This window comes from Diachasma alloeum, unplaced genomic scaffold (genome assembly GCF_001412515.2).
Source record: "Diachasma alloeum isolate Michigan unplaced genomic scaffold, Dall2.0 Dall_scaffold_00560, whole genome shotgun sequence".
Classification (NCBI taxonomy): Eukaryota; Metazoa; Arthropoda; class Insecta; order Hymenoptera; family Braconidae; genus Diachasma; species Diachasma alloeum.
Window position 1 is genome coordinate 26,137 of NW_021680692.1, and position 13,454 is coordinate 39,590.

At 33.6% G+C, this 13,454-nt stretch overlaps 1 protein-coding gene across 1 annotated transcript in view; it reads left to right on the top strand.

Moving 5' to 3' along the window:
* The window catches only part of LOC107043374 (protein germ cell-less), a gene marked incomplete at its 5' end in the record, with an annotated part of 31,012 nt that extends 20,828 nt beyond the window's left edge, over positions 1 to 10,184 (top strand). Inside the window, 6 exon segments of the mRNA XM_015264865.1 lie at positions 2,683 to 3,052; positions 3,251 to 3,520; positions 3,915 to 4,133; positions 4,233 to 4,323; positions 6,477 to 6,584; positions 9,337 to 10,184. Of these exon segments, the coding sequence (XP_015120351.1) occupies positions 2,683 to 3,052; positions 3,251 to 3,520; positions 3,915 to 4,133; positions 4,233 to 4,323; positions 6,477 to 6,584; positions 9,337 to 9,360 (1,082 nt within the window).
* Positions 10,185 to 13,454: the final 3,270 nt, after the last annotated feature.

Genomic DNA, 13,454 nt, shown 5'->3' on the forward strand with positions numbered 1-13,454 from the left:
CCGCCGACTCGATAATTTAACACTGGCGCCATCTCGCGGCATTCTCCCATCTGAACTTCTTTACCACACAGCACACCATCAATAATTTCTCCTAATTATACAAAATAACCTATTAATGGGTATTAATTGGGACCAATTGTTTGTCTATCAGCATTTAAAAAATTTTTGGATTATATTCCAATCATTTTTGGCCCATTTTTCGCCTTAAAATGACAGCCATGCACATCCATGCTACATCCATGCTACAACATGGATGTACCATGGAACCTCAATCGCCAGGGAGGTATGAACCCCAAAAAGGCCGACTAAATTCACAGATGGTATATGAATTAACAAAAAAGAAAAATATAAAAATAAAAATTACAATATATCTTTTGTGAACTGAAACCTTTTATTGCGGTTGTATTGATTTTACGTTTTTTTCTGTTGCTATTGATGTCTTTTTTATTCGTTATTACTACTTATGACAACTTATAGTTTTAAAAATCAGTAATTATCGACTTTAGTATGTGAATTGCATGTAAAAATTCGAAAAAATTCATGGTTGAGCAGTACCATTCAAGTTACATTCTACCAAAAAATTGTCGTTCCGTTCTTATAGAAAAATAATTGGAATTGGTTGTTTGTGTTAAAATTTAAAAAAATCACTAGTTGAAAATTACCAAAACCGAAATTGTTTGATTCAAATTTGAAAGTCTCAAACATAAATAATTGCCCTGCTTTCAACAACAACAACAACGAAATATTTGGCTCAAGAGGCAGACTATTCACACGAAACGGTGCTTTTCCAGGTTGAAAATATCTCCTATCTCTTATAGAGGGAAATTTATCAAGAAATATTTTGTCCCTAAATTATAAGATTGCCGTCATCTGTTCATTATTATGTTATTCAATGATGCATTTTTGTCTGTAATTATTGAGTAGCCGGAATGACAAACTACTATCCCTTGGTTCGCATAAAACGAACATTTTTCGGGAGTAAAATACGTATGGAATAGGTAGTGTGGAATAATGAAGAGGTAGTACTAGAAATTACATTTCTTGCTTGTCCAAGGGATACAAATTTTTTGCTAATACTAACTGTATTTTTGCGACGAAAAATTGACATGTCAAGACAGTCTTTAAGTGGTCAGAACTAATTTTGATTTTATTTTTTTGTAACTTTCAACTAGAGATTTTTTTTAGTTCAAACAACATTTGTTTGAGGAAAATGTTTTTCTCTCCGTGCACTTATCTATCGAATACCAGCCCAAGTAGCACACTTTGCGAAAGATATCTGAAAGTATACCAAAAAGGCAGACTAATGTCCGTCCAAAAGGTATCTTGCAGTCATACGATAACTTTTAGTTAACTTCTAGGTAACTTCTAGACACAAGTTACCTTTTTGGACAGACATTAGACAGCCTTTTTGGTATACTTGCAGATACCCTCCAGAACTGTGCTGCTTGGGCAGATTTATCGACTGGGAAACGTCCCGTACGTCAATTAAACACGCGCCGCGAGCTTAAACGATTTAGCCTAAAAATTGTTTGATTTAATTAACCATGTGCAGACATGCTTTAAAAAAATCAAAATATCATTTTCGAACGGAAATTTTCGAAATTAAAAAAATTAAACAAAAATGATGGCTATTTTTTTCCTTTACCTAAATTCCATGGTGGAAATCTAAGAAGAAAATTTCAACCTGGATTTTAACTTGTTCGCCATTTTTTTCCTCCGTTTGGTGATTTTTTTTTGCAAATTCAAGAAATTTCCAATCGAAACCATATTTCGCTGAGTCGAAAACAATAATAAACGAAAAATAAACAATTCGAAAATTGATTTCTCATAATCCGATCGTTTATTCATAATTTTTATTCATCACATAGTTATTTTCATTGACACAGCTTACTTCCTTATTTGGTATTAACCCCATAATATGCAGTGACCATGAGAAATCGATTTTGGACGTATTAATTTCTTCATTTTCAGTTCCCTTTCGGCTTTCCGGTATGTGTTTCAATTTTTTCAGGCATTTCTAAACCAAAGGTTCTTTGCAAGTCAAGAAATCTTCTTTTGTATGCATAAATATTCGAATGAAACAAAAAAAATTGTCGAAAATTTTGAGGCCAAATTTGCGTGCGATAGTTGGTGAACATGGACAAAATTGTTACGATTCCAAGAAAATTATTATTAGGGTAAAATATGGTAGGCGGAAAAAATTACCGAAAATGGCCGGTCATTTTGTCGTCTACCACATTCAATGCGTGTTACTACCCATCGGCTATTTTTTCGTATATTTTAAAATTCTGATTGTTCCTGAATTATTCACGAAGAACTATCCTAATTTTTCAAAATTGCAGTTCTTCCATAATGTTATGACTATTCCTCGAAAAGTAGACGTCGTATTTTTTCATATTTTTGAAATATTCCCGAAGGGTTGAAAAATGGCGATCAAATTTAGGCCTTTTAAGTTTAAAGAATAAAATAATTGAAAACTGTTCGATAATTTAACTGGCCAAAGTATTTGCATAGCCTTGAAAAAGGTTTTCTAATGAATTAAAAAATTTCCTTTTTTTCATAATTTTTCACTCAAGTCGATAAATTTGGATGACTTTCCAATATACAAAAAAATCTCAAATAAAAACTTAACTTCTTTCATAATCGTTCAGACAAAATTGTAATTTGTCAATTTTATTTTAGCTCTATTGGTCGTATTAGGATCATTCTACCAGGACGAGGTCAGCCTCGAGCCAAAAGACGTCATTCCGATTTTAGCAACGTCGACAATGTTCCAGTTACAGGGCTTGATTGATCAGTGCACCGAGATAATGATCGAAACGACAAATATAAAGACTGTGGTGCCTTACTATAATGCAGCTGTATCTTACGGTGTTCCAGCAGCTAAGAAGGCAGCAAAGAAATGGTTGGAAGTCAATCTTCTTGGCTATGGTTGGAGATTTCCTTCATTCCTAAAAGAATTGACACCTGATGTGATGGTTGAATTGGTCGAGAGCCCTGAATTAGTCGCGTGGCAGACGGAATTTTGTATTTATATGATGTTAAGAGAATGGTAAAAAGTTATTAAATCATTCGTTGATCAATTTTTTTCTTTTATTTTTCCAAAATGTAAAGTCATGGAATATTAACATGGTTCAAACCTAGCATGAATTCCTCATTCATAGAACATTTAATTTGGCAAAAATTGCACAAAATAATGAATTAATTGTATCAAAAAAATATTATTCATTGATTTACTCATTGTTCTCAGGCTTTTTGTCCATATGGAGGATAAATATCAATCCCTCCAGGTCGATGACTACTTCAAAACTCATACGTGGACAGAGCCCCTGCTGTCCACCGAAGAAGGAAAAAAATATGCAGCCCCATTTAGAGCTTTGAGGATGAAAAATCTTCTATTACACGATCAGGATGTCAAAATCTTATATAATGATAATTTAATACCACCTGATTGGTTGCATGACGCCTACAGGGAACAGTGGTTACATTTATTGCGGATCGACGCCAACATTGATCGAGGGTGAGTGAAGCATTCCACTGAATTCGCCTCGGAATCGAAATTTGAACGTCAATTTTGAATTTCTCCACCTTAGATCCCTGAAGCACTTTATCAACGTTATCACCTTGTTTTTGATACCGATTCTGACGGGGTACAATCCTTATTCCTCTCCTTATTCTCCTTCTAATTAATTTGGTAGCGAAGTGGTAGCGGGAGATTACTCTGTTGATGACGTTTTTTTTAAAGAGGAATCTTTCTACGATAAAGATTATTATGTCTCTTAGAGACATTCTTTGACACATCTGGGCATTTGTTTTCGACTAATTTTATTTCATCACTTCTCTACTGAATTATTTATTTTAAATACATGCTTTTTTTTATTGAATAATAATATTCGCATATGATTCCTTTGTAGTCCAAAAGAAATAACTGAGGAAGAATTCCTGAAGGAATGCTTTCGGTGTGGCAGGTGTGTGGAAAAACCAGGTGAACACATATGGAGATGGACTGCCTTCCACTTTGGATTGGATCTCGTTGTTTACTTAGATACGACGTCATTGAGGATACGAAGGAATCATCGGTTGGATACAGATCATATTACTATAAATCAGAGGAAAAGAAATATTATCATCAAGTAAGTGATTGAATCTAAAGAAACCATTTGTAATTGATAAATAACACATTGACGTTTTCAATTTTTATACACTATTTCGGATTTTTCGTTCCGTTTCAGAGTTTGTTTAATATCCCTCGATGAGCAACGTCAGATAAAACACATTCAGGACACTGGAATTCTCCGAATTTCTCTGCACAAGAATGAAGAGGTAAGAGCAATCATTTTTTAATATAGGTCCCCGACTTCATTACATTGAATACATGGAAAACTTCTCATGAAATGGATGTATAGATGAAATTGGATTATCCATGTTACATCAATTGCAGTTGGGGACCTGGAACGAAACACGAAGGAAAGAAAGTTTCTAGTTTCCAGAACTAAGTTACTACTTTCAAGAAACTAATTCTTCTAAAATAGAAGGCATTCTACTGAAAGTAAAAAACGAGGTACTTAATTTCCAAACAACCATCCCTTAAGGATATCCAAGTAGTTCAGGCAATTTTTTCTGGGGGAAATCCCCTTCAGAGTTTATAGACTAGACCAAGGGTATTTTTTAGGCGCAATATGAACTTTAGTTTCCGAACATATTTTCGAGAAAACGATTTTTGGAAGAATGAAATTGAACACATTGCGTCCATAAGAGCTGTATACTCCCACCTTCAATTCAATAGTTCATAGTCTTAAAGCGTTTTCTCGTACACATAACCGTACATGACTTTGTTCGCTATACTCTCTAGTTTTTTTGCGATTAAAAAACATAAGTTTCCGGACAGATAAGTGCAAACAATCAAATTAAAAGCTTCTTGATTGGTACGACGGCCATGTTGGGTGGTTTGAATCCGCGCGTTCCTGACGTCTGGCAACGGTCCGTTCAAGTGACTACTCGGACCGAATTTACGGGGTTATATGGAACACATGTGCAGTGTTGCCGTATGATCATTAGAGGTTAGACCAACGAGAGTCAAGTGTGAAATTGAATAAAATATTGTTCACAATATTCATTGAAGAAATTCCCGAAAAAATGTATTCAACAATGAAAAATCCGAAAAAGTATGGGGACGGCAAGATTTTTGACAAAACTGAAATCTTGCTTGAAAAAAAGTTCCTAACTTGAACGAAGTACTTGGATATCCTTACATTAAGTGGCCATGTGACTTCGACAGCGGTTACCGACCGAGTGAAAAATTTCAAACCAATTTTTTCTTAGGGTGAAAAGATTATTTTGGAAAATACGAATTCTTACACCTTGTATAACATTGTTATAAAGGGCGTAAGAATTTGATTTTTTGATAATTATCGTTTCACTCTAAGAAAAAATTGGTTTGAAATTTTTCACTCGGTCGGTAACCGCTGTCGAAGTCACATAGCCACTTAAGGAGTAAAAACTTATTCACTTCAAATGAGAAATTTCTTCAATTACGAACCTGTAAAACCTCAAGAATCTGCAAAAAGGGAAAAATTCTTGAATAATTGAACAATAATTTAACATTAAGGGTATTCGACACCCTTTTAGCCAAAATTGACGTTTTCATTTTGCTGGCAAATTATCGATGGGAGTGACGTGAAAAAATATAACGATTTTGTGGTTTGTCATTCTTTAGTGGCTCACGAAGTTGCGTAGTGGTGCGATAATTTTCGTGCGTTTTTTCTACAGTTTTGTGATTCTTTTTAAAAGTTTAGAGAAAACGCAGAAAAATGTTCGCACCACCTTAAAATTTCGGCAGTCATTAAATAATGACAAAACGCAAAAACGTTATATTTTTTTACGTCAATTCCATCATAAGTTTGCCAGAAAAATTTAAAAAACCTGAATTTTGGCAGAAAGGGTGTAGAACATCCTTAATCGAATCGAGGTTTTAGGTGATATACTTTGAATAACAAAGGATTTATAATGCAAAAGTTTTGAATTTCAGAACATTGGAGTACAATTATACTAGATGTAAATGAAAATGAGTGAGAATTGGAACTTTTTTCTCCAAATTTTAGGGAAATTTTTCGGGGAATGAGTAAAAATTTCATTTATTTTCTGAATTTTTTGTTTGCTAGATTTCAGTACGATAGGGTTATGCAATTTAGAAATTTTTGAATTTGAAACTAGAAAATTTTCTTTCTCTATAAAATCTGAAACAGCGAAAATGCTGCGTTTTAGCGTTTCGTTCCCAGGAACCCCAAAGAACCGAAACAAGAGTAGGAAGGAAAATCATGGAATGTTTCTCACCAGAAACCAAAGTGGAAAATAAATTTTTGAAAGTTTTGTTTCGTTTCTTGGTTGTCGAGCGAAACCAAGACAGGAATGCCTTTCAAGTTCCTGCATGAAATATCTTTTGTAATTTGTTCAATTATTGATTTTTTTTATTTTAGAAACAAATTATAGTACTGGACAAGCAGCTGACATACCCCCTCTATATATCCGTAAATATGCAAGTGGCGACACCCTTTGCAGCATTCACCACGGAGAAATCCCCGAACGTAATAACTTTGGACACCTAGTTAATAATTTCTATCAAATTCGAAATAATCAGGGTACCTAATGACTCTGAAACGACGGTGCTGAAAACACGTACTCACTCACTATCGTCATTATAAAGTGAAAGCGACGTAAGTGCTTTGAATAAGCATAATTTTTACGCCTCTTTCCTTCTACAGCGACGATATGATTCCCTGACCGATTCTAGTCCATGTACGTCACACAAGTGCTCTTAGAGGGGACAAACACGTGCCAAGACCGACACCAGTAAAGAGATGAGACTAACTAGCATAAAAACGTTTGCTAAGAAACGTCAAAATGCTTTCTCTCCTTTTATTTGAATCTGTCCGAATAACATACCAATTGTTTATATTAATTTGAAAGGTTTTCGGATCAATCATGATAAATTTTTGCCTTCTACTCTGAACTTATAACGAGAAGAACAATTATTCTCATAAATTTCTTTTGTTTCATTTAATCTGGAACGTATTCTTTAACTAATTACGTTGATTTGATATTTTACGTTGATTCAATTGATAAGAAAATCCGAATTTATTCTGAAATTCATTATCACGGAGGACAAGTGATTCATTTGAACTAACTTTGTTGAGGGACGTTGAAATAGATCGAGTTCAATGGGATTACTATTTTCTGGATCATCAATTTTAAAGGAAAAAACCAGGAGACAATAATCTTTTTGTTCCTAGAATTGTTCTTTTCTAGTTAAGGGGAGACTACTATGAGTTTTAAATGAGGCGCGCTATTGGAATGAGATTTCTCATACATTGACGATCGATTATATACGTCTATGAATGAATTATTAGTGCACATAAATTAATTGTTTATTGTTCGTTTGCCCCGCAGACGCTTAAAATGTCAAAAATAGTCCACGGACTCTAATTTTTGAGCTACCGAGGTTGTTTTTCAAAATTTTTGAAAAAATGTGCACAATAACAATTACGAATTATTTTTTTGAAATGCGACTCCTACACAGCTAATTGCGTTTTTTTAAGTAAAAAAATGCAACATTCATGGAAAATAGCCCAAAAAATGTTTCTGAACGAATTGAGAATATATTTTAAATAATTTTTTTTCCTCTTGTATACCCTTTACGATTTCCCTTCTTTCCCTTTCCACCCCCTTGACCCTCTGTACCGCATTCGCTGAAGGACAAGGGAAAACCTCACTTGAGGGAAAAGCATTGATCAGGTACAGCCGTTCCTTGCGAGACTCCCGCTCGGACAATGATCTGTGAGAATTAGAGTGTTAATAGTAGATTATGTCATCAGGCGATAAAAGTATTATCTGGCGAATGTGGCTTTATAATCCGAGCCGAAGGCGAGGGATTATAATCACATTCGCCAGATAATGCTTTTATCGCCGTATGACATATTGTATTTTATGTCGTTAGGCCCGAAAACGGCGATCTAACCGAGCAAAGCGAGGTTAGAATCGCGATTTATCGGGTCCAGTGACATAAAAAATCATTTTGATGCATTCATATCATTCATGCAGCTGTGAAGAGAAGGAATACGTGAGATTCCAGACGATTTTTCATATGAATTTTGAGATACCCTTTTTTTAAAAATAAAATTGAAATATTTTTGATTTATTAGGGAACGTCGACTTTGTTTGCCTACTTTACATGAATGGGGCAACTTTCTATATTAAACAAAACGAAATTAGCTGTGTAGGGGTCGAATTTGAAAAAACTAATTCGTTATTGTCATTTTACACATTTTCTCAAAAAGTTTGAATAAAAAAAATCTTTGTAGCTCAAAAATTGAAGGCCCTAGATTATTGTTAACATTTTAAGCGTGTGAGGAGCAAATGAATAATATACAATTAATTTTTTTGCACTAATTATTTGTTTTTAGACATATAATCGATCTTCAATCCATGCGAAATCTCACTCCAATCGCCCGCGACTTTCAATGCTCCGTTGGTCGCGCCGTATTAGTATAAATCGACCTAATGATAAATTTGAAAGATCTAGGAAAAATCTGAAAAAAATAAAAATCGATCTAGAAGTCCCGTGAGATTTTTTATGTTCAGTGTCAGCCTTAATTATATATTCAAGCTCAAAGTTGCTATGTTTTTCTGAAAACACGCCTTATACACGGTACACGGCCCGGAGTTTCGGAATAAAAATTTGAAAAGCTAGCTACTTATCACATTTTTGGCAGGCATTTTCATTGATAGGGCTTCTAGACACTTCAAAGTGAAATGTGAAATTTTTTCAAATTTTTCTGAGGCTTGACTGCTGTGTAATTTAAAAAATCGGAAAAAGTCCGACACAGCGCTCATAGCGCGACCAACGGAGTATTAAAACTCATAGTAATCTCCCCTTAATCCTGTTAAGGGGTAACGGAAGCCGTTGAAATAAACTTATTTATGTTCAAGCTTTTCTTTTATTCTATGCAATATAAATGGCCGAGATTTTCACCACTTATTAAGGGAAGCATAAGGGAGGGTTTGTAACCCTTCATATATAAGAGAAAATTTTGCAATTTTTTCCATAACAATTTTTTTTGCAAAAATAAAAAAAAGGAGGGATACATACCCTCCCTCATGCTAACCTCAATATGTGGAGAAAATTTCAGCCATTTTTATTGAATAGAATCAGAGAAAAGCGTGAACAAAATCTGCTCTTTTCGACGGGTTCCGTTACCTCTTAAACAAATTTTTCTATTTAATTCCACCTATTTTATGGTATTGTTAATGTTGAATGATCTTCCTGATTATTGCTTTCAGCAGAAACACTGGAGGACCGTCTAAAGCGGGTTCCTCAACACTCTCATCTAAAACCACTCATCCTCGAGATATTTGCATAATCAATAAAACTATTATGTTTAACTTGAACCGTTTCACCCCTCAACCTCGATCAATGATTAATTTTGCCACTCAAATCAATTATGTTCTCATTGAAATCACCCATCATCACTTATTTATTCTAACTTATCGACTTACCTAATCGGAATAGGATTAATTCAAATGAATCATTTTTCCGGATAAATCCACATAAAATCAGTTCTAAGATTCATTGAAAAATGCACAAAATGTTATTAACATGTTGTTAATATTGAAACATTCCGATGATCATGATCATGAAAAGGCAATCACTGAAAGCATAATGAACCTACGAACGTTCAAGTGCCTTAAACATAAAGATACATAGAGGGATAATTTTATTTGAGATGAAGACATGGGAGAAATGTTATCTCCAAATTAGGTGAAGGTGAATTATAATTATTATTTTTTGATACGCTTCTACTTTACCTTTTTTGTAGTTTGTATGTAATTAGCGATCACGTACGTCACGATGATCATGGATATTAGCTTTTTTTTATTTTTAATGTTTTTTTTTTCATGAAAACGATGAAATAATATAAATATCAAAGTTTCGATGGAATTCGTTAATTTTCTTGTTCAGCAGCCCATAAATGATACAGTGCACTTAATTGAAGCTTCCGCAAGGCTGTGAACTTTTGTATTTTGTACCTGTACCGATATAACGTTTAATTTATTATTTTATAATAAATGTGGACAATGATTAAGAGTTCCTTTGGTAATTGAGAATAAATTACATGTAATTAATGATACATAATGAAATGTTTTTTAAAAGTTTCCGTGATAATTCAACACTATTCATTTTCCGAACTGATTGAAGGATTTTTATGGGTTGAAGTAACATATAACTTTCTTGAATTGTTGAATTATGTCGATATAGTCAAAATGAAACTTGTTGTTCTTTTCTGAATCTAAGTAACGGGGTTCTAATCTATGTTATTCCATTGTTAAATGGTTGACTTCTCAGTGACAACAATGGAAACGAAATTTTTTCAAGAAGAAGAAATTTTATTGTCAATACAATTCTCGTAATTCCGTGATGTTTTGAATGAATATCAAGAGACTTCTTTGTAAGGAATGGAAAAAAGGATTGGAAACGAGTCCTCTTGATATGTTCTTCTCACATTGATCATTATTCAGATGATTCAATTGTCAACAATTTTCACATGGATCATTCAGTGCCAATTCAACCATCGTCGCCATTGACGAATCCCATCTTGAAATTGTGGGGAAAAGTGATATATTCTGATCGACCTTCTGAAGAAAAAAAAGTTATTCATGTTCAGCTTGTACTTGTGCACAAATAAAATTTGGAGAAAAAAAATGAAAAGTGTATTNTATGTCTGGAGATGTAATCCACGTCGAAGGACTACGGCTGGAATAAAATAATTCTATTTCTCCGAATAACTGAATTTATTCCAAGATATGACACGGATTCTTGTGCCATAAATTTGTTTTATTTTTCTTCTTTAGAAAACGACGTTGAAAGGTTTGTTCAAATCTTACCTTTTTATGTCTTTTGAACTCCTGATATTTCTTCCAAGGATAGGAGGAAACGGAGGGATGAAAGGCGTTTGCAATTACCAAAAGATTTGTTAACAATCAAAATTATAATTTCTCCGAAAGATTTACACAGACCAATACATGAAATTTATGTTAGAATTTTGATTTGAGAATATTTGATTTATAGAACCGATTTTTGGTCCCCTAGAAGGATTCCTATTTTCGTCTTGGAAAAGAGGTACTCACTCGATTTTGCTCGGATGTCGCTTGGTGTAAAGTATCCAATGGTATTCCGCCAAACGATTGCACTTTAGAATTTTTTTTAACAAATAGTTCAAAAGTATACGTAATATAGAGTTCTTGAATTTTAGTAAGTAAGTCTATGGTGAACCTATGTTCTTTCCTCTACACTTTCGCCACTACACAGAGAATACTTGCGTATTGAGGTAAACTAGAGTTCACTAGGTGAATTAAATGAATTTTATACTTTAATTTTATATTTGAGTTCGTCAGCACAAAATACTTTGTGATTTGGAGTATTCTTTCTATATGCAAGAAACGCGGCTACTTTCGATTTTAGGGAATTACTGTCCCCTAGTGAAAATCAATGATCACCTCCCGAAATTATGAATGAGAAGTCACCGTTATAGTATCAGGAATTATTGCCTGAATTACTACCGGAATTGAATTCCACCCGACCGATTCCGCAAGCAATTTCCGCTAAGAACTTTCACTACCGAAAGCCAGCTAACGACTCCCTCTACGTGTCAGTTTAGCTTGGTGACAAAATTCGACTCGTGGCAAGGGAAGGAATAATGATTATTTTAGAGTTTCGGTATTGGGAAATTGCATACGATAGCGGTCATTGCACGGTGGGACTTTTTGGGAGCGATGCACTGAGGTGCTGATTCGGCATTCTGTGAAGCCGGAGGTGTTTTACCTTCGCTTGAAAATTTATTTTGTTTCATGGAATATTTCTGGAAATTTCGGATATAACAATTTTTAAATGCTTTAGCGATCCTGCAATATTTTTATTTACTCCGAAAAAAAATTGCTGAAAAACAAAGAAAATAGTTTCTTATTCATCAAAATCTGCCCATTCGTTCACGAACAAGATTTGTCACAAAAAATTCAGGATAAGTGTGTTGAGATTCTATTCCATAACGGTCATATTCTTCAACATGTAAAAAGGCAAGTGCTGAAATGTGTTGGTATGGAATATTTGAGATGATTCTCAAATATTATTGCAGGAATCACAAGGAATAAATAATAATTTATCAATGTTTTTGTAATCATTCAACACTTTATTAATTTTCAGGATTTTCTATACAAGGTTTTAGTTTTTCTTTTCTTTGTGTAAATTAGTTTATCTCTATTTTTCCGGTGGAGAAGAATTATCAAAAAGAACGATGGTTAATTTGGTAGAATCAGATCTCTTGCAATTGAATTTATCAGACTAATTAATTGTTGAAATATTTTTCTCCGACAGTCTCCCCGATTAGAGTCATGTTTTTATCATTCTTTCTCCACTAGAAAAATTACAAATAAATTTCGATGATTTTTAACGTTCCGTTGATATCAAAATTATCAATAAAGCAAATGAAATTGTTAAAAGAAGACACATCACGTATGAAAAAATGCTATAGGATTTCCTATAGGATATCCTATAGGAAATCCTAAGTATTTTTTTTCATTTTTCATTTTTTTTAAATTAATTCTATAGGAAATCCTATACTATTTCCTATAGGATTCCCTATCAGATTTCTGACCCTAATCCTGACCCTTGTGACCGATTGGATTCAAGTCTCAATTTTGTGTGTTGCTTTCTATAGGAAACCCTATCGTGAATTCTATAGGAAATCCTATAGAATATCCTATAGGAAATCCTATAGGAAATCCTATAGGAAATTCTATAGGATTATTTCCTACGTGATAAGTTTTGGTTTCCTGAAGAAATTTTAGTTAAATGTTTTCTCATTGCTTCGGGGAAATGATTTAATAAAATTGAGTTTTCATACCAAAAGATCGTTAATTAATCGAAGTATTAATCAAGAAACATTGTCAAAATTCTTTTATTTTTCATCTTTAATCTCACGATCGTGTCTTTCATTCAGATTCGTTCTAATTAGCGTGAATCTGGCTTACTTGAAATAGTATTCTCATTAAGTATAATTCTGTTCAATCTTATAAGCTAATTTCTTGTAAGGCATATGCGACTGTTTTGATGAGGAACAAATTGAGACTTTATTGCCATATATTCCGGGAATTCATAAGTCCATAAGAAAATCTCGAGAGATTATTTTGGTAGAGAAGTTTTTGGACTGTGGAAAAGCTCTTTTGATATTCTCATGATATTCTCTTTTAATTATCTCAATAACGTGATGTGAGGAGAACCTGCTCCGAGTCCTTCATGAAAAGCTTCGTGGCCTACAACAAAGGTCTCCGATATTTCTTTCTCAGATCAATATACTTTCTGAAATATTTGCATTATTAACAAAACTATCAGCTCCATCAATTAA